This window comes from Phyllopteryx taeniolatus, chromosome 11, assembly GCF_024500385.1.
Source record: "Phyllopteryx taeniolatus isolate TA_2022b chromosome 11, UOR_Ptae_1.2, whole genome shotgun sequence".
Lineage (NCBI taxonomy): Eukaryota > Metazoa > Chordata > Actinopteri > Syngnathiformes > Syngnathidae > Phyllopteryx > Phyllopteryx taeniolatus.
In genome coordinates, this window is record NC_084512.1 from 3,820,440 (window position 1) to 3,845,142 (window position 24,703).

The 24,703-nt window shown below is 41.8% G+C and overlaps 2 protein-coding genes across 3 annotated transcripts in view; one reads left to right on the forward strand and one right to left on the reverse strand.

Moving 5' to 3' along the window:
• LOC133486262 (sodium/potassium/calcium exchanger 3-like) overlaps positions 1 to 24,703 on the reverse strand; it is a 110,833-nt gene that overhangs the window by 42,330 nt on the left and 43,800 nt on the right. The window contains 1 exon segment of the mRNA XM_061791144.1: positions 14,000 to 14,125. Coding sequence (XP_061647128.1) covers positions 14,000 to 14,125 — 126 coding nt within the window.
• LOC133486207 (uncharacterized) lies at positions 7,228 to 10,995 on the forward strand. 2 transcript variants are annotated; one of them, XR_009790960.1, is made up of 2 exons: positions 7,228 to 7,852; positions 8,285 to 10,995. XR_009790960.1 is itself a non-coding variant. In XM_061791021.1 (2 exons), exons 1-2 carry the CDS (start codon positions 7,689 to 7,691, stop codon positions 8,953 to 8,955), a joined length of 684 nt encoding a protein of 227 aa, XP_061647005.1. In that variant the 5' UTR covers positions 7,228 to 7,688; the 3' UTR covers positions 8,956 to 10,995. The 2 variants fall into 2 exon arrangements, 1 of the variants encoding a protein (XP_061647005.1); XM_061791021.1 differs by having other exon boundaries at positions 8,436 to 10,995.

Consider the following 24,703-nt stretch of genomic DNA (forward strand, 5'->3'; position numbering starts at 1 on the left):
AGCTGGGATAGGCTCCAGCACGCCCGCGACCCTAGTGAGGATAAGCAGTGTAGAAAATGGATGGATAAATAACTAAATAAAATAGAAAAAGAATCATGTCTCAAATCAAGTCACTGGATCAAGTGATGCATTTTGCCTCACTGAGGTGAAGGTAATCTTTTTTCACATTCCCTTCATCCATTATTTCATAGTGTGGGGTTTGTTGTCCAACAGTCAATGCCTGGGATTTTCGGAGAAAGTTGTAAAAACGTCACGAACATGAAATAATACTGCTGCTTGTGACCCTGACAGGCGACCATGTATGGACCTGGGTTGTCTGACACATCCTTGCTCAAATATGAATATATGGATTTGGCAACTCGTATGTTCTATAAAAATGTTGCTTACATGTGCCATGTTATGGTTCCATATCTAACAGTTAACAATTTCCAAGATGCAGTTAAGCCAAAAGTACTTCCCAACCTTTCTACATTTGGAATTAAAGTGGCCACAGTATTTCGCATAGTTCACTAAAAAATTCACTGAAATGCAACATTGTTTCTCCTCTTCTCCTTTTCATTGTCATGAGGGATCGTCATGGGTAACTATCAATGAAGACGAGTTCGATCTCTCTTCTGGAGACAGTTTACTCATTCTTGAGCACACACAGTCAGTCCACCTTATTATTTGCACTGTCAATGAGACAGTCTGATTTTCCAACCATCCATCCATCCATCAATTTTCCATCCCGCTTATCCTCCCTCGGGTCACGGATCTGGTGGAGCCTATCCCAGCTATCTTCGGGCGAGAGGCGGGGTACACCCTGAACTGGTCGTCAGCCAATATAAACATATAAACAAACAACCATTCGCACTCACATTCACACCTACGGGAAATTTAGAGTCTTCAATCAACTTACCACCCATGTTTTGGGGATGTGGGAGGAAACCGGAGGCGGCACGGTGGCCGACTGGTTAGAGCGTCAGTCTCACAGTTCTGAGGACCCGGGTTCAATCCCCGGCCCCACCTGTGTGGAGTTTGCATGTTCTCCCCGTGCCTGCGTGGGTTTTCTCCGGGCACTCCGGTTTCCTCCCACATCCCAAAAACATGCATTAATTGGACTCTAAATTGCCCGTAGGTGTGACTGTGCGTGCGAATGGTTGTTTGTTTGTATGTGCCCTGCGATTGGCTGGTAACCAGTTCAGGGTGTACCCCGCCTCCTGCCCGATGATAGCTGGGATAGGCTCCAGCACGCCCGCGACCCTAGTGAGGAGAAGCGGCTCAGAAAATGGATGGATGGATGGAGGAAACCGGAGAAAAATTATCGAAAACCCTTTGGACTTTGCAGGATTTCTCCATAAATTGGTCATAAAATGTGATCTGAGATTCATATTTGTTAAAACACAACAACAGACAAACACAGTTTATTAAACTAATTCCAGACAATCAATTATATGTTGTCCTTTGTTTGGTTCAACCAATCGCCCCGCACACACAAACACTGTAGTCTATTCTGAAGTTGTTTTACTGTGGTTTGTGAATTGTGTTGTTTTAAGTTGGGGCTCACAGTATTGGATACCAAAAGGCAGTTTTCATAATCCATATTTCGGTTCAGATCAAAAATACAAAATGTAATACGCCACAGGACTAAATTTGATTTTAGTTTCTAATTGGTTGGATTTCATGACTTGTAAGTTTGGTAAAAAGCATCAATAAAGGTACGCTAGCTTGTTAACCATCACAACTGCTATGACTCAAGATCACAATTGCCACCGAGGCAATGCAGACAGGATCACTTCTGTTGCAATACGAACTAATAGCAAGTGTTACAATTAACTGAAAATACATTAACCACCATATGCATGAAAATGTTTGTTTGGCATGGGAACAGTAAAATCCTAGTATAACAAATAATGAGAGGTTAGGAATAAGTGTATACTTGTGTCCTGGTCTGAGCTTGGAGTGCGGAGAAACACATTACCTCATGATATAATCCTCAATTTCTCAACACCACACTAAACAACAGCATACTGATACCAACTGCAGCTTGATACTGCAGAGCATGAAAAACAGCTGAGCATAAACAACATTAATAAACTAAGCAGGAACGGAAAGGAGCATTTGGGGTTCTTCCATCTCAGCTATTTCATAATCTTGGCAGGCTCTTCATTCATTTAGCTGCTGCTTGGGCTTTTGGCTGCCACATAGAAGTAGCGAGTTGCCAAACAAGTTGATTTGACATATTACAGTTGAGCAGAGGTCTGTACTCTGAAGGATTTCATAGCGAAACGAACATTATATCATGTGTTGTGATGACGTGAGCGACACATCAACAGTCCACAAAGAAAGTGAGTGGCATATTGGTGGATGGGGGTGTCCCGTTCTGAACTTTGAGATCGGAAATCGGTCGGATGTCAGTAAAAAAACGAGTATCAAATCAGATGGGACTGGATCTAAAATCTCAGATTTTACCACTCTAATATAAATTGTAAATTCAATGGTCTGAAAAACCAGTTTCAAAACACTAACAATACACTGAGTGGGACTGCACCTAATTTTATGAACAATACTTTCACCAGCACAAAGATACAGTAGAGGCTTGTACATTTGTTCTGGCACTGGAAGGTGAAAACTCCGAAGACAACCACAATTTGATCAAATTTCAAAACACATTTGGCTTTTAAAGAAACCAAGTGTCAAACTGTACATGCGAACCAACATTTTACTAACATTTTAACGTCTAAATGGTGAATTATTATTCTATATATAAAAGCAGTCACGTTTATTCTAAAAATTGCATTATTTTAAGTAAAACTCGCAGCAAATTTTCTAACATCAAATCCTATATTTTTGTAGTGATCAAGAACCCTCAGATCAAACCGTGAATCCAGCAAATAGGGACCGTGTCGAGCTGCAAATAACAAAAATCGGCAAACAATTTATGCACCCAAAGTGGTTTGGAATTGCCTACAGATGCCACAATATGGCGCCAAAGCACGTAAAATGGAGAGGTCATTAAGCATTGACATCGTACATCTAGCATGAACACAATCAGGAACCCATGGCACATCAATGAATTTATTCAGGAGTTAAATTATTCAACATAAACAAATCACCCTCACACGGGGCTCATCAATAGTAATAGCAAGCATGCTAGCCTAATAAACACGCTAGCACAAACTGACGAGACATAACACATCGGCAAACAAATACGCGCACTAGCACTTTACACGAATCTTGTTAAACCGTTAACTGCACCTTTTTGCATTCATACACAATAATAAATGTTAGAGAATACAGGCAAATTGTCATGGCAAAATACACTACAAGGGTGATCAGTAGCTGCATCGCAAGAGAAGCAAAAACATCACTTTGACTGTGCACAGGGTGCATTCAATGACCGCCAACAAAGCAGGGCATTTTAAACGCAGATGAAAAAACACAATCAGTGAATTAAACCAAACAAAAACACCAAGATTTAACGAGATGGTCCAGAAGTAATACTTTTATTGCTTTGGCCTGAGCACAAAAACAGCGAATAGGCAGTTTTTCAGCGAATAACGGAGGATAATGTAGGTTTCAAATAAAAGACTAGGCGAATTTGCAAATGGCGAACCACAGGCGTTTATGATAAATACATTGGATTGGCTCCTCTAAGCTTGAAAGGTTCTGGGGTCGTACAACTTGCCCTAATGTACCATTGTGGTCCAAAAGTTGAACAAGAATCTAACCCTAACCAAAACAAAAACAAACCAGGAGATTGCTTGTGTTTTTTGGCATTTCCTTTGGGTTTTTGCGTGTGTAGAATTTCACACGAATATCAATGTAGGCCCCTTATTGAGCCATCACCTTATTGTGGTGGAGGGGTTTGTGTGTCCCAATGATCCTAGGAGCTAAGTTGTTTGGGGCTTTATGCCTCTGGTTGGGTCACCCATGGGAAACAGGTTCTAGGTGAGGGACCAAACAAAGCATGGCTCAGAATACTTCTATGATGTATAAAAAATGTTTTCCCTTTCCCTGACGCAGGTCACCGGGGCCCCCCTGTGGAGCCAGGCCTGGAGGTGGGGCTCAAAGGCGAGTGCCTGTTGGCCAGGCCTGCACCCATGGGGCCTGGCTGGGCACAGCCTGGAAGGGTGACGTGGGTCCCTCTTCCCATGGGCTCACCACCTGTGGGAAGTGCCATAGGGGTTGGGTGCTGTGTGAGCTGGGCGGTGGGCGAAGGCATGGACCTTGGCGATCCGATCCCCGGCTACAGAAGCTGGCCCTAGGGACATGGAATGTCACCGCTCTGGCAAGAAAGGAGTTCTCCCTTCAAGATAGGGTGAGAAGCTTGGTCATCCGGGAGGAGCTCAGAGTAGAGCCGCTGCTCCTCCGCATTGAGAGGAGCCAGATGAGGTGGCTCGGGCATTTGATGAGGATGCCTCCCGGATGCCTCCCTGGTGAGACCCTGGGGACAAACCAGGACAGGCTGGTGAGCCTATGTATCCCGGCTGGCCTCGGGATACCCCTGGAAGAGCTGGATGAAGTGGCTCGGACTAAAGTTACTGCCCCGCGACCCGACCTCAGATAAGCAGAATAAAACGGATGGCTGGATATCAGTGGTGGTAAGACAAAGAGGAAAGGACTAAAGAATTACTGCAATAATTCCGACAATAAACTTAATGTCAACATGAGGGGAACTTTGAGGGGCAAATACCGTATATAGTTTACAGAGAAGACGTACTGCATATAGAAACACGTAGAGATACATTTATCTGTTATACAATACCTTTTTTGGATGTGTGCCAGTTGCTAGTTATTAAGGTGTGCATGTGTGTTACATTGTAACAAACCAACAATCCTGTTGATGTTAAAAGCCATCATCATTTAATTCTACTAAAGTGACAGCCATAGCTATGTTTACGTGCCGTTTAATGATCTGCAGCTCTGCAGCTAATTAGTGACCTACCTTGCAAATACTGGTGTACCTTTTCCCTTACGAATGTTTGTTGGTAGATGATATAATTCAACTGCTAATGGGCAAGAGGTTTGCGGATGTTTGCAACTTAGGTGATGTCTGCAAAAGAAAAAAAGAATATGTTGCTCACTTATATGTTGCTCGCTCTATGTCCACAAAACACAGGCGTTTAAAAAAGAAACAAAAAAAAACCCATCTGAAACATGAAAATACATTTGAAGGCTCTAAAGCTTATTTTGGCAAATCATAGGCCTAAAAAACAACATCAGTCGACTTCATGACATATGATCCATGTGGAGCCTGGGAGAAAACTTGAATGAATATATTTTTTAATCATCCCAGATGTGCGAACCACATTGCACCACGGTCCCGCCACAAGTGATTGGTCACTTTAATAGTCACTCAAGGAGTTACTTTACTTCAGAGCTCTTTGGCCACCGGGACCCGTTCGGATACCCCCCCCCACCACAAAACCCCTTGCACGCCACTGTGCTGGATATTTAGAAAGTAATTTTGGATGCCATGATTGTAAGTTTTTAATGACATTAGCAAAAAGGCTATGGATAATTGTAGCAAAACATGCTACACGCAGTGTGAGGAAATTGACGACAATAAAAGGGGTGTTTAGTTGAAACGTGAGCCGCTAGGACATCTCATGTTACTAAATTCACACATACAGCAATATGTTAATAGCTATTTGGCTATTTCAATTAAACTGTGTTATTTTGGTCCCACCCTTTTCCCGAAATAACTACCTGGCTACCTCATTGATGTCTATCAGATTAAGTTTTTCGGTTATGAAATGGTTACATCCCATGCTGGGGTTGAAGAAACTAGAATGTCACAAGATGCAGCCAAGCAGTACGAGGCCTCTGAGAGAAGAGAGATCTTTTTCACTTTTACCAACAAAACAAAGTACTGTGTTGGTGTCATAGTCAGAAATGATCGATCCCCAGCAGCCATGTGCATGATGGAGCAGAAGTGTTGGCTCTGTTCAGCGAAGTTTAGCACTGTTAATGGTTTTATTTTGGTAGGTTTCTACTTTCTGTTTTTGTACAATTACCACTGGCTTGTTAGGGCTAGCTTTGTAAAGCAACTTTTGGTTGCTCTTCTGTGACCATTGTGGTGCATTTCCGTCCCATTTATTTATGCGGTTTGACAAGAAGGAGCACTGAGCAATGATGTAGACAGCGTCAGCCACGTTAGCTTTTTGCACAAGCTGTTAGCCTGTTGTCCGCTGACTGAGTAGCTACCATATGCTTGTCTGTTGTGATCAGAATGTCTAGATTTTATTGTGTGTATTATGTTTGAACATTTTACATTATATTTGGTGTCAGTTAAATTTTATGCTTGTGACAGTTAATTTTGAAAAATAGATGCATGACATCCAGCATTAGCACTCATCTAGAATAAATCAACAAACTATTCATGAAAATCGGCAGCATGATAGCATAGCGGTCAGCACATCTGCACAGCCTGCATTAAGGCAGGTGGTTATTTTGCATTACAAATGGATGAATCTACAGACAGAACAAACAACACCATTTTACTCATGTACGTAAAACATGTCTGGGAACGGGACTTACAGGAACACTTTCTTGCACATGAGAGCTCCCTACTTCAACAACGGCAGAGGACATCTTCAGCCCTGTGGACTTAACTAGGGCCTAAAGTTTGACGTGCGTCGGGATCACAACTGATGGTGCTGCCTCCATGACAGGGAAAAACTGTGGTTGTGAGAAGAATTCTTGAGAAAGCTCCAAATGCAACTTGGAACCATTGTTTGTTTGCATCGGGAGGCCCTGGCAGCAAAGGATATGGTACGAGTGTTTCATGGAACATTGAAAGATGTCATCTAAGTCGTGAACTCCATTAAACAAAGCGCTAAGACCATGTGATGTTTTCAAAAACTGTGCCAGGATCTTGGAAGTAAGCATGAGCAGGTGTTCTATCATGCCGAGGTGCCCAGGATATCGAGGGGAACGGTACTGTCCCGTTTTTACGAACTATGAGCTGAAATTGCAGCCTTTCTTGCCCATAGCAATTTACCTCTTGCACAGCTGTTTAGCAGCAGTGTGTGGCTCACACACATTGCCTACATTTGTGGTGTATTTAAACAATTAAACATTAAAAGTGTCTATGCAGGGGAAGGGGCACAACATTTGTGAACAACATGACAAAATTTATGCTTTAAAAAAAAGATCACCTTGTGGGTAAGTCATGTTTCTAAATATTGACTCAACTCATGTTCCCAAATGCCTGGCATGAGGGACAGCAGCCGGACATGGTAGAGAAAAAGGCAACTGAAGAAAACAATCACGCAGCCTCTGAATAAACTGCTGCAGCGGTTCAATGACTATTTTCTTGAGAAACAGAGGGATGATGAGTGGATACGCAACCCCTTTGGAGGTGACATTAAAAGCGTCACATTGCCCAGCAACGAGGAGAGTCAGTTGGTGGAGCTGTCATGTGACTGTGATGTTCTGTGTTTTTGTTTTGATTGGATTTATGTTGTTTAATGCTTTGTCTAGTTTTCCGGTCACATGTTCATGTCTTGTGTGCTCATTTGGTTATTGTGTCCACCTGTTCTCGTCATTACTCTACCTTGTGTCTATCAACTCCCTCCAGCCACTGGTGTCTTGTCCAGAGGTTCCTCCTTGTCTTGTCAGTTTGCTTGTATTTAGTTCCCTGTTTTCTTTCAGTCCTTGTTGGTTCATTGTTAATGTAGATTTGTCGTCTGTCGTCAGTTGTCATGTTTCTTTGGTCATGTCGTGTTTCTTATTGCCTCCAACCTGCAAACTTTACAGAATCAACCAACCACAAAAGGACCCAGCGGGAAGCACACAGCGTCGTCCTGCACGCTGCCAGTCTGGTTGTCCTCGGCTTCAGTCTGCCGACCACCCCTGCCCTCCTCAAGTAAGCCTTTTCGTTCTTTCCTCTCTGTCCCTTTCATCTATGTCTTCCAGTCGTCTCAGTCATTCACTTGCCCAAGCAGTTTACCTCCATATTTTTAGATTCAGATTTTTCTGGTTGTGAAGATGGCGCTATTTTAGTTAACCTTCCTTCTGATTCTGACTCCGACACAGATTATGAGTTTTCCGTAATTTGTCTCATCACAGTCAATTTTTGTCAAGAATTTATTTTTCTAACTCCTCTGACTCTATGCCCAAGTCCTATCCACTTGACCTTTACTTGGGCACCTGTTTGGCCATCTTTTCGAGACCTCCTCGTGGTGGCCAAAGGAGGCACCCAAGTAAAGGTCAAGTTTCATTGTCAAGTCATTCTGCCCCTGTTTCAAAGCCACATAATGTTTTAACCATTTCCACACCTTGTTCCACGCCCGTCCAGTCACGTCCACCCAAACCTGCCCTCAAGTCACCTCATTCCATTCCAAATTCTTCACTTCGTCTCGTAGCACCTGTGTTCCCATAGTTCACCTTCCCTAATTCCTGGACACTCTGCCCCTGTTCCCTGTGTTCCCTAACCTCTATTGAGGAAGGCTGAAAAGGCTGGTGCAGACCCCGTACCAGCTCCTTGACAGCTCCAGGATCCCATGTCTGCTCCTTGGAAGCTGCAGAAGGCTCCCGTTCCTGCTCCACTGCAGCTGCAGCAGGCTCCCGTTCATGCTTCCCGGCAGCTGCAGCAGGCTCCCGTTGCTGTTCCTCATTAGCTACAGCAGGCTCCCGTTCCTGCTCCTCGGCAGCTGCAGAAGGCTCCTATTCCTGCTCCTTAGCAGCTGCAGCAGGCTCCTTTTCCTGCTCCTTGGCAGTTGCAGCAGACTCCCGTTCCTTCTCCTCGGCAGCTGCAGCAGGCTCCTGTTCCTACTTCTTGGTAGTTGCAGCAGGCTCCCATTCCTGCTCCTCGGCAGCTGCAGCAGGCTCCCGTTCCTGTTCCTGGGCAGACACAGCAGGCTCCAGTTACTCCTCCTCAGCAGCTGCAGCAAGCTCGCGTTCCTGCTCCTCGGCAACTGCAGCATGCCCCCGTTCCTGCTCCTTGGCAGCTGCAGGCTCCAGCTCTAGCGGTGCTCATCCAGCGGCCACCACCCGAACCTGCTCCAGTGGTGTACGCTGTGCGGCCGCCACCCCAACCTGCTCCGGTGATGCTCGTCCAGCGGCCGCCACACTTCCTTGCGCCGGCGGTGCTCGTCCAGCAGCTGCCAATTATACTTGCTCCGGTGGTGCTCGTCCAGCGGCTGCCACCCGACCCTCACACCTGATCCCGGCATTGACGTTTGGTCCGTCATCATGGCAGTCCGCCTGAATGCGCAGATAGAAACGTCCTGGCCAACCTCCTGAACGGCCTAGCCAAGCACCTCACACCTGGCGTCCTGGACGGCCACCAGACTGGCCCTAATGGCATATGCTGAACCTGCCTCCAGGCCCCGTTCCACCCACCTTGTTGTGGGAATTTTTGTTGTGACTTGGGGACATCAGGAATTTGTCCCTTTTCGGGCTGGGGTGGTGGTTGGGGGGTAGGGGTTGTGGGTCATGATCTGTGTTTTTGTTTTGATTAGATTTTGTTTGTCTCATGTTTTGTCTAGTTTTTCAGTCACATGTTCATGTCTTGTGTGCTCGTTTGGTTATTGTGTCCACCTGTTCTCATCTGCACTGGTGTCAAAATATTTGCTCCCTCCAACCACTGGTGTCGCTTCCAGGAGTTCCTATTGTCCTGTCAGTTTTCTTGTATTTAGTTACCTGGTTTCTTTCAGACCTTGTTGGTTCGTTGTCGATATTGATTTATTGTCTGTTGTCAGTTGTCATGTTTCTTTGGTCCTGTCATATTTCTTACTGCCTCCAACCTCCGAACTTGACGTTGACTATATGTTGAAGACAAAATTCACTGAGATAAGCCTCTCCCTATTCTGGTGCAGAGCTGTGATGACTGAATATTTTTCCCTTGCCACTCGAGCAGTCTGGTTCAGCTGAAGACCAAAAACAGAAACAGACTGTACATGACCTCAGAGTTTCCTTGTCAACTATAATGCCAGACTTTGATAGTCTTATCAGGAGCAAAAAACATCTCCAGTGTTCCTAATAATTCTGAAAAACCCAAGTCAAGGTTCAGTGTTATTTGGTATTGACCAACTATTACATTACTGTAAATATATAATAATTGTATAATAATTGAAGTGTTATTATTTACACTTGCATTTTGTGTACTTGAATGTCACATTGATTAATATTTGGAGTTTGTGTATTAAAAACTAATGCACTTTTATTTCCTGTTTGTGCAATGCTATTGAAGTTAGATTAATTTGTTGTGTCCTCAAGATTCACTTTTTGTTTAATTAAAATTCAGCCACTTGAGTGTTCAAGGAAATAGTTTCCTGTTATCGCTACAATTTTTATTTTTTTCTTTAAATTAAAATTTTGTGTTTATTGGCACACAGTCATATTTTGTAATGCAGGTTCAAACTTCAACAGGTTTTCATTAAATTGACACGTTGAAATCTGGGTCGTGGCTTGTCTGTAAGGAGTGATGGTTGGTCCCGAAGCCTGACTAGTTGAGAACCACTGTATTAAAGTATTTAAATGAAAATCTTAACAAAGTGTGGATAATCACTAACTTCTGAAAATACTTTATGAATGGTTAGGAAATCATGTTGCCCACAGTACATAAGTAGAAGAGATTCCTGGGGTCGACTTTGGGGGTGCGTATTATACACGAGAGCATATTATAAATGAGAAATTAAGGTACATAAAATTAAGGAAAAAACACGGTATTAAGTGAAGGGATCACATTTTAATGATGACTGAGTGATTCTGATGAGGACACCAAAGGCAATTTATTGTAATATTGACCCTTAAGTGTAGGCAATAACTGTACAATAATCAAATTCCGATTAATTCTTTGTGTTTTCTTGATATATTGTCTCCACCTTGTTTTGACCGTAGTTGCTCTTGTTGCTTTGCCATTAGTGTGTGAATGAGCTGCCATCATTAGTGTTAGTGCCAGTGTTAGAGTGGATGCATGATTAGGGTTGACAGTAAAGCATTTTAATACATTTCTTTAAATGCTATATAAATGCTCACTTTCTTGTGAAATTGAAACATTATATATATAATATATAATATATTAAATTCCGAGCGGCACGGTGGTGACTGGTTAGAGCGTCTGCCTCACAGTTCTGAGGAGCGGTGTTCAATCCCCGGCCCCGCCTGTGTGGAGTTTGCATGTTCTCCCCGTGCCTGCGTGGGTTTTCTCCGGGCACTCCGGTTTCCTCCCACATCCAGAAAACATGCATGGTAGGTTGATTGACAACTCTAAATTGCCCGTAGGTGTAAATGTGAGTGTGAATGGTTTTTTGTTTGTATGTGCCCTGCGATTGGATGGCAACCAGTTCAGGGTGTACCCCACCTCCTGCCCGATGATAGCTGGGATAGGCTCCAGCACTCCCACGACCCTAGTGAGGAGAAGCGGCTCAGAAAATGGATGGATGGATGGATATTTAATTCCTTTAATGGGTGGAACAGTGTGTGACTGGTTAGCACATCCGACTCACAATTCTGAGGACCCGGGTTCAAATCCGACTTCGCCTGTGTGGAGTTTGCATGTTCTCCATGTGCCTGTGTGGGTTTTCTCCGGGTACTCAACCAATACCAAAAACATGCATGGTAGGTTAATTGAAGACTCTAAATTGCCTGTAGGTGTGAATGTGAGTGTGAATGATTGTTTGTTTATATGTGCCCTGCAATTGGTTGGCAACCAGTTCAGGGTGTACCCCGCCTCTCGCCCGCAGTTAGCTGGGATAGGCTCCAGCATACCCGTGACCCTAGTCAGGATAAGCGGTATAGAAAATGGATGGGTGAAGGAAATTCCCTTAATCAGTATGTTTTTATGGCAATGGTGTAATTCAAACCAATGATTTTCCAGACATTTATGCCTCAACTGTGACATTAAATCATTTTGGAGAAAAATAATTTACTCAAAGTATTCAAGTAAAAAAAACAAACAAAGAAAAAAACCACCCAAAATAAAAAGACATAAATCCCAAAAATATAGCAAATTTTAACCACTACGAATGTTGTACGATAGCTAAAGACCACATTGGCAAAACATGGAATTTTGAAGCTGTCATTTGTATCCTTTAGCTCATAAAAGCTGTGTTTATCCTCAAGACTCAGTGCACATTTCCTCAAGGCAAACCAAATGTTCTATTCACTGGGATAGAGAGATGGACAGACAACACAAAAAAATATTAAACCTCCAGCCACAGCTGTGACTCACATGGATCATAAAAATAGAACTATAGAAAAATAAGTCCAACCTTTTCCTCTCTCACCACTGCACAGTCACAGTGTGAGGTGGGGATGAATGCTGGATCAGAGAGTTGCAAGCTTTTTGACCTCAAAGGATACAGAAGAAACCATTTTGACAAAGGAGGCTATTTTGGGGACATCGCTGTCACGTGCCTGAGCATCACTGTTTCACATTTTCAGGAGCTAGCGATGTCAAAGTAATGGTGCAAAAAATGCATTTGTTTTCCTCTAAAGTGTTCATGTGAAAGCTCCCATAACAAATAGAAATTCACAGTCAACTCTGTCAGGTCACTGTCAACAAATGTTCAATTTTGATAGAAGTTGGTGGAACAATGATACAATAAATCCAAAATCCTGTTGAAAATCCTACAAACTAGTTTCTCCCATTTTTTCACCTTGGTTTGCATTTGATAGGCTTTGTGAATGCAGTGTATGTAATGTTATATGACATCAAATTGAACCAATGAGTCACCCTGAAACACAACAGTGAGAGAAAAAAGAAAGAGAGCGAAAGAGAAAAGAGGAAGTGCTTCAGTAACATGATAGAAACAGATTAAAAGGAGACAGAGAAAGAGACTAAGTAAAAGGAACACTTTGCAAAAGCTCTTTTTGTGCAGGAAGGCAAGAATAATCCCTATTATGGTAATTAGTGTTTCGGTAGACGAAGCTTAATTAAATACGAACAATCTACAGACTGTTCCTACGCATTACGTATTGAATCCAGTGAAATTGGACACTAAAATGTATCTACTTCTTGAAACTGAAGAATGGAGTGTGCGTGAGTGTGCAATACATGTGTGGTGGGTTTACAATAAGATCAAGAGAATACTTGGCACGAGATCATTCTTGTTCAGCCCAAGGATCCCACATGGAAAACAGTCACACTCTCTGTGCCAGGGGAACAACGCAATGGTGCACAAATAGAGAAACTACAACATAGGTCTTAAGAAGTACACAACTAGGAGGTGAGGAAAAAAACATGCTGGGGATGCATGCACGCAGCGTTAGGGTTTGGGTTAGAGATAGGCATTCAGCGGAAATGTGTATTCAATGTTCACAACTATAGCTTGCTTTTTCTTGTACGAATCAGTTGATGCGTCTGTAAAGTTGGAGTGTTTGTCCCCATTTTGAAAAAATAAAAAATAAAAATCCAAGAGTACAAAATGTGTCACAACAAACCACATGGGATTGCTTTGTTCTCCTACTGGTCAGTGGTGGGCGCAAATATGTAAATACAGTATGAAGGTCTATACTTTTGTGTGCATACAAGGGAGTGAAACACTACTACAACGGAAGATCAGCTAAACATTGAGCTTTGAATTTTTAACCTTAATGATTATCTGGGTAATACAAAAGGTTAGACCAGCAAAAAGCAGTATGCACTTAAACTGGACATCTTGCAATTATACACATTCACATGATGAAAAGAAGGTGCTCCATCAAACATATTAACTAAAGAAAGTAGCAAATTGATTGAGCATACAGTGGGAAGAAAAAGTACAGTATGTGTTCTCTGGAATTTCTTAAATTTCTGCATGAATTGGTCATAAAATGTACTCTGATATTCACCTAAATCACAAGAATACAGAATAAACAGCCTGCTTAAACTAGTACCACGCAAACAATGATATGTTTTCATATTTTTGTAGAGCATAAACATTGACAGGACAGGGACCATCCTTTGGCAGCAATAATCTGACAAGTCAGCCGACAAGACAGCTGAGAATCGAAGCAGCAAATCAAGAGCTGAGAATCACAGCCAAAGTAACATTTTAGTACCCACAAGTATCTCTGCCAGTCTTACCTGGTTCGGTGCAGTTTTTGTCAAGCTCTGAGAACAGCTTAGAGTGGTTGTCATAGAAGTCTTGTAGAAGGTGACGGCCCTCCCACCTCAGCTCTTCGAGCCTTGTGGAGGTTGAAACATGGTATGCTGAGTCAGAATGGGATAAAACAGAAGGGGTGAGTGTTGACAGTTGCAGAGAGACTTAAAGGTGTTTTTTGAATTATATGGTGCCTCAACGCTTAATGTCAATGGCATTAAAAAAAGAAAGACGATGGTAAAAAGGCATATTGTTTCTGTGTAAATAGAACATTTTAAAACAGCTCTTTCGTGGAATGAAATCATATTTTAAGTGTGTTGCTATATTCCTGTGTTCAGTCTGTGTAAAATTATTCTTATTCACTTCAAATGAAAACATCAGATAACCCTCCAGCCATTATCTCCTTTAGGGGGGTACAAGGAACTAAAACAACAACAACAACATGGAAAATATATAAAATAAATACTGTCACTACATCACAACTTCACCTAACGCACAATGCATTTTATAGCTGAACAAAAGTGACTTATTATCAAAATAAAGCCCATTTATTATGTCTTATACACATAAATCCTAATGACCATAAGACAAAAACTTTTAGTTCCAGTGTTAATTGACATTCCATGAATAGTCCTAACCCTCCCTTTCCCCACACAACAAAGGGAGATGACATATGGACGTTGTGTCAGCACACTCTTGCAGGATCGCTAACATGGAGGGTTGAAAAGCTCTGTGAGCCCAATCATTCTCGTTCATTCATGTAGGTCACTGTAGTCACAAGCACCCCTCTTCCAAGCCACCTCCTATCTCACCATGCAACAGGCCCCGGCAAAGGCACAGAGCTTCCATAAATAGCACCACTCTACGCTATATTTATCAGAACAGAAACATGATGGATTTTGTTAACACATTCAAGAACAGAATGTTTCATAGCAAAATGCTTTAGAGGGTGGCTACAGCCATATCATACTAGTAATGGAGAATCCGGCTTAGAGCCATTTTTCTTCAACTAAATTTACAACCACTATGCTGCGGGGAAGCATAAATCTCACTTTGTACAGTTTATTCCTGGCTCTTTTTGCAAGTACCACTCAGAATCTTGGTGTTCCACTTTATGGACCCAACACCAATGGGAGAACATGACAACAATGCAAAAATAGAGTCAACAACAAAATAAAGTAGAATATTGCTGACCAACTATGCTTCAATATTGCTTTCTTGTGGATAGCATTTGTGGCACATCCTTTTGGCCAGGTTTGGTGAAACTGTTGTCATACAGAGCTCTGAAGAGGCAAGTCATGTGATGACGACGTTGGCCTTTCAGCAAGACACAGTTATTTTTTCGGTACCATTTATGAATAAGGTCAATATGAAATGTACATGAATTCAGTTTTGAGACGGTCCTTTCTAACTTGCTCTTTTAACATTTGTTGTTCTATACCCTTATGTTAAAACCCTTTCAATTTACGTCTATCTATCTACATTCACGGTGCAGTCGAGACCGTAAAAACCAAGACCAAGTCAAGACCAAGACAGAGGACTGTTGACATCATGTATGATAATGTGAGTAAAATGCTATGAATAAATACTTTGCTATTTTTAGAAGCTCTCCCCCCAAACAATTCTGGCAGTTATTACAATTTTAGAGATGTGGGAATGTGTTATAGATACATTCCTGAAAAAAGTGCACTGTCAGTATCAGAGCAATGGATGCTAACAGAGTAATTGCTGATCTGTGTCACAACACTTGAACCTTGGTTATATACAACGTCATTATACCCACAAACAAATCCCAAAACACTGCTGTCCAACAGTTTTAAGGTTTTGACTGTTCTTGAGAAGTCATCGCCTAGGAAATAAATTAAAAAAAATCATTCTGACATGAAACCAAGTTAAAGGTGTACAAATAATGAACCACCGAGCCAGGGATGATAAGGAAAGAAGGGGAAGATTTGATTTAAATTTAAGCGGCACTACTAAGATTCTGGGGGCATGGTGGACGACTGGTTCGCACGTCTGCCTCACAGTTCTGAGGACCCGGGTTCAAATCCGGCCTCGTCTGTGTGGTGTTTACATGTTCTCCCCGTGCCTGCGTGCCTATTTTCTCCAGGTACTCCAGTTTCCTCCCACAACCCAAAAACATGCATGGTAGGTTGATTGTATTTTGGCCTGTTTTACTTCAACTTCTTCTCTCTCCTGCCCCTCCTGCCCAGGTTGGACAAAGTAGGTGGTGAGTGAGGTTGTTACTGTGGAGGATTCTACATCTACTGACCGGGACAGGTCCTGAGGAGAACCACTTCCCCGGAGGAATAGCGCTTCTTTTCACTAAATGAAGTCATGTTTTTTAAAGTAAAATTATACTGCATTGTAGCATGTGCTTAATGTTGCCCAATCAGCATTCATTGCGGCCTCCATTTGTGATCCCTTCAAGGTTCCCCTTACCCCTAAATGGGTTTACTTTGAGTTTTTTCTTGCTCGGATGGAGGGTCTAAACCAGGGTGTGTTTTTGATTTTCGTGAACTGTTGGCCTCTGAGACTCTTGTGATTAAGGGCTAACTTGACTTGACCAATGTGTTTGTTTCTGTATTGATATTCCTGTGCAATTTGTTGTATTCTGTTTTTGGTTTGTTGTTACGGTAAACTGAATATAGTTTTACTTAAGGATGGAAATCCTGTTAATAGGCTTGCAAACAGAAATGCGAAATGTGATGACTTTTCCGTTTACCCGATAGTTTTTGCGGATTTTCACTGTCAGGTAGTATAAGACTGACAGGTTGTATTTATCATTAGCTCAGAAAAATCACGTCACAAGCGTACAGTGGTTCTTGTAGTGTGTACAGTTATACAACGAGAACCCGAGGGTGAAATCTGCCAAGCTGCATTAGTGCTGGGCTGCCTTAGCTTGTAAACAGGCATAATGTCCTCATACTATATGTTCTGTATTTTAGAGCCAGTGTCCTTATGACATTAGCAGAAGACTACAATATGACATGATCAAGGTCAAAATAGTATATTTTCCCAGCAACTGTGCCATTGCCAAAATCATTGACACAATGTCCCTTCAAATGGACAAGAAAATATTCAGCTTTACTCGAGAGTTCTCAATTATGATATGGATTGGACGTGTGTATTACATTGGTTGAGAAAAAAAATGAAAATTACATTATTGACTCCCTTTTGATGCATTTAATATCACAGTATGCAACAGAAGACAACTGGAGGAACAAAAACATAGCAGAATAGCATGAAGCGTCCTCCAACCCAACTGAAGCAATGAAGAATTGCTCTGTGTCATTGATTTAAAGAGGTCTGAACCTAGACACAAGAAGCAATACAATTGCAAAACATAATCTCCATGGTAAATAGAGCCTTTTACCTCAATCCAGACTTTTTTTTTGGTTATAAATTAGCATTGAAGCAAGTTAAAGAACTTTACAAGATAAGGAATCAATCTGTCCACTGACTTTATTGTCAGGATTTACTAATACTACAAATGTAGAATAATGTGAATACAAGGGCAATTGAACTAACATACACAGTGGATTGTGTGTGTAATTTGATGGATTTTCCTGTTGCTGTAAAAAAATATATAATATAATCAACTAAGATGTGCTATACCTACAGAACTTGCCCACCCTCTAGATCTCGGCCAACCATGCAGTGCATGTGTGGTAGATGAGTGTGTAGAGAAAAAATGCTTCTGGGAAAACATTAATATAAAAGGATTTGGTAGTCCATATATTTCTGCCAAAACGAAACATATTCTTAGCCTCACAGCATTATCTTCCGCCAACACAGTGTCCTATATTGGCCAGAGTCCTATGTCTATAGGTCCAAGTCGACCCCATAACGTCAAATAACACAGCCACCCGTCGCCCCATGTCTTCCTTAATTAGCTACTTAATCTTCATTAGTGTTCTATGACAGATGTGTTCATGCATGTAAGAATGTATGTCGGTACATGTGCTCTCCAGATGCTTTTGATTCCTTGCATATATGTCAAAGTTTTTGTTTGGCAAGTGTGACAAATGCATGTATTATTTAAGATTGTTTGCAAGACCAGGAGCAATCAATTTACACCTTAAGAGTATCGACAGTATCTTTAAACCTTGCATCAATATCTAGCTAGCTACAATCTTGTCCCAACAGAGAATAAGAATCAGGCCATGTTGGTGTGTAGCAAACATATATTGGCGCGCTACAAGTTGCAACATGTGATGATTAGGGTTGGGCATCGTTTGAATTTGAGAGATTTTATTTTGAAGGGTATACACCGGAACTCAGCATTTTGACAGAAAAAGTAACTTCACACACCACCAGTGATTTATTTATTTATTGTTTTTAATGGATGGGACCAAATGCGGCGGCACGGTGGCCGCCTGTGTGGAGTTTGCATGTTCTCCCCGTGCCTGCATGGTTTTCTCCTGGCACTCCGGTTTCCTCCCACATCCCAAAAACATGCATGGTAGGTTAATTGACAACTCTAAATTGCCCGTAGGTGTGAATGTGAGAGCGAAATGGTTGTTTGTTTGTATGTGCCCTGCGATTGGCTGGCAAGCAGTTCAGGGTGTACACTGCCTCCTCCCTGATGACAGCTGGGATAGGCTCCAGCACCCCCGCGACCCTAGTGAGGAGAAGCGGCTCAGAAAATGGATGGATGGATGGATGGGACCAGATGCTATAAAATGCTGATTCCTTTCCCTTTTTCTAACGATAAAAAAAACATACTAGATGATACTGAAATTACATTATTTTTCCAGTGATCAACTGAGAGCGAATGATAATTTATCATCAAAAACATTTACACAGAATTTACACAGAATGTACACAGCAAGCTTCCATGTCAGGTCACAGCTTGTGGCTATTAGACTGTATGTGATGTGATGTGTTGAAGTGCCACACTGAACAGTTTGGTGTGACAAAGTCAAGGTCACCTGAGTTTTCTCTCCTTGTACATGTTCCTATTCAATTCAATTAGATTTGTACTGTCGTTTGTTTTGCTTTTTCAGAATCAGAATCAGAATCTTTATTTGCCAACTATGTCCAAAAAACACACAAGGAATTTGTCTCCGGTAGTTGGCGCCGTTCTAGTACGACAACAGACAGTCAATCGACAGAGAACACTTTTGAGACATAAAGACATTGACAAAAAAAACAGTCACTGAGCAACAAAGGGTTGCTAGTTATCTGGTAATGGCGGTACATTATTATTTTTTTTTTGACAATTGTGCAAAAAGATGCAGAGTCCTCAAGCACTTAGAGCAGTTTGAATGACTAATATAGCAATAGTCCGGTGCAATGACCATTGTGCAAAGGGTGCCGAGACTTTAAGGAGTGTATGTGTGACGAGTAGTGTGATAATCTGGGACAATTTTGATTGTGCAAATGTTGCAGATACTCCTCAATCAGTGTGCAAATGGAGCAGATGCTACTCTGGCATGGGTGGCCAGTATTGGTCAACAACAGATATGCAAATAGTGCAGCGTGGCAAGACAACGACAGTGAGTGCACAAGTAATATATAATTGGCCCCACAGAAATGTAACAACGAACTCAAGTCAAAAAATTGCCAGCATGTTGTAATGGAATTGCAGGTTAGCTGTTTAAGAAGTTGATTGCAAGAGGGAAGAAGCTGTTGGAATGTCTGCTAGTTCTAGTTTGCATTGATCGGTAGCGCCTACCTTTTAAGTTTTGTTCAAGTCTACCACCAATTCAATACACATTGTAACAAATTAAATTAATTAAATATTTCAATTAATTAAAACCTGTGCTGATGGGGGTTGATTATGACTTGTGTTAGGGTTATCCTGTAAATCTAGTTATTCTCAATTTAGCATGCACCGAAAGGAGACAGGAGACACACCAAACACAACCGGAGTCAGTACTTATCTTTTGCGGCAAAAGGAGAAGCAGTCGCTCTCTCAGCGATCTGGAATCTTCTAATGTCTGCCTCCCCTGTGCCCTTTTTTATTAAGGCTTGAGTAGGTGGTATCACATTCCATGACCTTTTAAGGAATTGTTTGTTATCAAGATGTGGTCAGTGTCTAGAGGTGTGGGGGTTCGTGCCCTGTGGAATGTGCATTGTAGTACTTTTCCAAACTGCTCTTGTTTCCAGTGAACAAGGGTGCTATCATCTTAATGCAGTTACAACAACAATGTGTTTTTTATGCAATAATATATACAATATTTCCATCATTTCCCTCCTGTTTATCAAATAAAAATACATTACTCATCATACACATTGGTTAGAGCGTCAGCCTCACAGTTCTGAGGAGCGGGGTTCAATCCCCGGTCCCGCCTGTGTGGAGTTTGCATGTTCTCCCCGTGCCTGTGTGGGTTTTCTCCGGGCACTCCGGTTTCCTCCCACATCCCAAAAACGTGCATTAATTGGGGACTCTAAATTGCCCGTAGGTGTGAATGTGAGTGCGAATGTTGTTTGTTTGTATGTGCCCTGCGATTGGCTGGCAACCAGTTCAGGGTTTGATAGCTGGGATAGGCTCCAGCACGCCCGCGACCCTAGTGAGGAGAAGCGGCTCAGAAAATGGATGGATGGATGGATGTATTTCATCATAGATGTACTTCAAGCTCTTGTCTCACAATCAGCATATTGTTCTTCTTTCAACAAATTCATATATTCATCACTCAACATCAATCAGGTGACAGTGTCATGTACCATTTTGGTCATCATGTTACGAAGGCATGGCAAGATATAGCCAGTAAATAAACAAAACAACAACAATATAACAACTATTTATAATTTTCACCAATACACTTGTCCATCTACCAGATGTAAACCAGGGGTTCCAACTTTTGTTCACATGATCTTGGGATGGAGCATTTCTTATATTTTTCATTTTTTGTATGGCTTCAGCATTTAGATGTCCATCTCCAGCATTTTCAGGAATATATGTACAACATGTTTCATTGATCACGGCGCAAACTCCTCCTTGTGCCGCAGTTAATAAATCAAGAACTATTTGATTTTATAAAACCATTATCCCCATGTCAGTCATTTCCTCAATATTTGTTTCCCATGCTCTAATGCTAGTATTTATAGAAATAGACATTGCATCTCATGAAGGGTGCATTGAGGAAGCAGACATCTTTGTACATACGTAACAAATGGATCCATTTTTTTATTATTACAATCATTGAAACGTACCTGTACCATGTATTCATTAAGTATATATGTGATACATTCCAACCTTCATGGACTATGTCATGATGTTCTTTCGACACAAATCGTGGTCTTTTGTCAATAATATCAATACCATTTTCTTCCCTTCTATGCAAAAGCCATATCAGTGGTGGAATCATTAACACCACACACAACAATACTATACATTATATTGCTCTTGGCATGGAGTCAATCCGATGTCGCATGGTCTTTTCAATCCCTGGTTTCTTCTTAAACCAGAAAGCAATCATCTTTCTATCTCCTGAGAGGGAGAGGTTACTAGCACGTCACCCTTCTGTTTGTATCTAACAGTATTCTTGTCCCGTACTTGACCAAATGTGTGTATTATTCTTCTCCTGTGCCATTTCTCACTGTCGGCCCTTCAGGAAGGACAAAAGAAGGATGGCCCCCGATGGTTTGATCGCACTTCCTCCTGTTGATGCGGGAGGGGCACTGGATACCCTCTCAGTCACTTCCTGGTCATTGCTGAGGTCCTGTGACTTGACAGCTCCTAAGAATTTCGGGGAGTTCTAGGGAGCAAGCCCCCCTCTTCACTGACATTGAGACGGATAGACTATATATGCCTAACCCCCTTTGTAGTCAGACTCCGCCCCACAACCGGGAGAGCTGCTTGTCATTGGTACATGTCTCTTGCAGTGTGACAAATGGATCCAAGAAGATAATTCATCGATCCTCACAGCATTTGGGGTCTTCAACAACACTTGGAATGGACCTTCCCACCGCGGACTGGACCAACACTGTCATTTGATCACTTTGATCAGGTCCCAGTCTCCAGGTTTGATGGGAGGTTGATTCATCTGGCATTCGATTAGACATTGTCACTTCCTTGTCGTTAAATACTTTCCTCCTATAGTCACTTAAATCAATTTCTTCCATTTGCTCAAGACTTAACGTGCTATTTACCATGGGTATTTTAAATGGTCTTCTGTACAGAATTTCGGGGGTCCTTAGCCAAACCGAGCCAAACTGTCCAGCTCCTTTCACAATCCTCATGTACATTTTGACCAGATCCAAACAATCCGGCCATGACCTTCCTGTCTCCGTCATGCATTTTTTAAATCAGTTTTTTACGGTGCCATCCGTTCTTTCCACCGATCCTGCACTGTGTGGATGATATGAACAATGGCGCTTTAACTGGATGTCTAAATTTTGTCTTGTTTTCTCAACAATATTATTTACAAAATCACTTCTGTTGTCACTCCAAATGATTTGTGGTATGCCATACTGGAGCACAATATATTTACACAATGCCTTTGCCACAGAAATAGTATCTGGGTGTTTTGCTGTAACAATTTCAACCCATTTTGAAAACACTTCACTCAGCACTAGGTAATATTTGTCTCGTCCTAATTTATTCAATTCAATAAAATCCATAAAAATTGCTGCACCACTTAAAAAGGATACTGTGCTTGTGGATTTTGGCCTCTCTTGGGCCGGATATTGCCTTGTGAATTATGTTTTGCACAAGTCACACATGCTCGAAAAAAGGTTTTAGAGAATTTATTGAATCCATATGTAGTAAAGTGTTGTTCCACTATCTGTACCATCCCTCCTGTTGAGACATGGCAAGGCCCATGACTCATAATTGCTGCATTTGCATTTTTATTTTTCCATTGTGCAGCAAACTCATGTAAGGTAAAAAAATGCATATTGACTATCTGTCCAAATAGTCACCCTTTTATCTTTCATCAATTTGCTTTGCTTCTGTTAATGCCACTAGTTCAGCTGCTTGTGCTGAATAATTTGGCAGTAATTGTCCTGCTTTTAAAACTTTGTCTGTCGTAGTTACAGCACATCTCGTAGCATTCCTGCAGTTATTTTATTTTTTATTTTTTTTGTGATGAGCCACCCACATAAATATGCAATGAATCCTCCAGGGCTAGAACATTAAGGTTTGCCCGTGGTAGATTAGCGGCTTGGCTCTCTTCCAAACAATTGTGTTCCATGCCATCTAGTGGTGTTGGCTGTAATGTGGCTGGATTTCAATTTTGTGCATGTCTGTAATGTTATGTGTGGTTCTGATAGCAACACCGCTATACAAGACAATTGCCGAGCAGGCGATAAAAACGTCATTTTGCTTTGTAGGAGAGCAACTGAGACTGCATGTATAACTTTGAGTGTCAGATGATGAAACAACACAATATCCGCTGATGCCTGCACGGCCATTGCAGCTGCAACTACAGTTTGCACACAAATTGGCATTACTCGTGCAACTGCAAGCTTAGTTGAATAGTATGCTACTGGCCTGAGTTTTGCTCCATGTTTTTGCAACAAAACTCAGGTCATGTGACCGTTTCGACAATCAACTGTCTGTTCAAATGGTTTTTCATAATTTGGTAATACCAATACTGCTGTTCCTGCCAAAATAGTTTTCAATTCACAAAATACTCTTTCTCCTTCCTCTGTTCATTGAATTTTGTCTGACATTGTCCTTGGTGTTCCATAAATCAAATTTTGCAATGGTGTTGTTATCTCTGCGTAATTAGCTACCCAACTCCTGCACCAATTGCACAGCCCCAAAAAAGACATCATTTGTCGTTTTGTTTCAGGTCGTGGAGCTGACATGATGGCTTCTTTTCTCATTGGGTCCACATGATGACTGCTTGCAGTCAACATATGACCTAAATATTTCACTTCTGCCCTGCGATTGGCTGGCAACCAGTTCACGGTGTACCTCGCCTCCTACCCGATGATAGCTGGGATAGGCTCCAGCACGCCCGCGACCCTAGTGAGGAGAAGCGCCTCAGAAAATGGATGGGTGGATGGATATTTCACTTCTGTCACACATAATTGTAATTTAGCTTTACTCACTTTATTTCTCGTTTTGGCAGGGTGTTGCAACAGAGCCAATGTGTCTTTTTCACAGTCCTGTTCATTTTGTGATGCCACATGAATCCCGTCCACATAAGTCAAAATCTGACTTCCACATGGAGGATCAAATGTGCCCAAGCAAGTGTTGATTGCTTGGGAGAATATTGTGGGACTTTCACAATATCCTTTTTCCTTCAAATGTACATGCAAACCAGAATCTGCTATCTGGGTGTACTGGTATAGAGAAGGATGCATTACTTAAATCCACAACAGAAAATATTTTTACTTCAGGATCCAAATTCAAAACGTGTGTGGCTCTGGCACTCTTGGTGCTCTAGCAATCACTGCTGCATTTACTTCTTACAAATCATGGACCATGCTCCATCCTACAGATGGGGGTGCTTTCTTGACTGGAAATATTGGTGTATTGCATGGTAAACCTGAACATTCAATTAACAATCCTGTTTTTAGCAAGCATTACTGGTCTTATACCTTCTTTAGCATCTTGCTTTAATGGATATTGTCTTTGGCATGGACGATATTCATTTGTGGCTCTAATTTACACTGACTCACACGTTGTCATTAAGCCAACATCAGAGCTGCTTTTTATCCATAATTCAAAACATTGCTGTCATACCTCTTCTATTTGTATGTCTGCAATGTGCTGCGCTGGCATCATT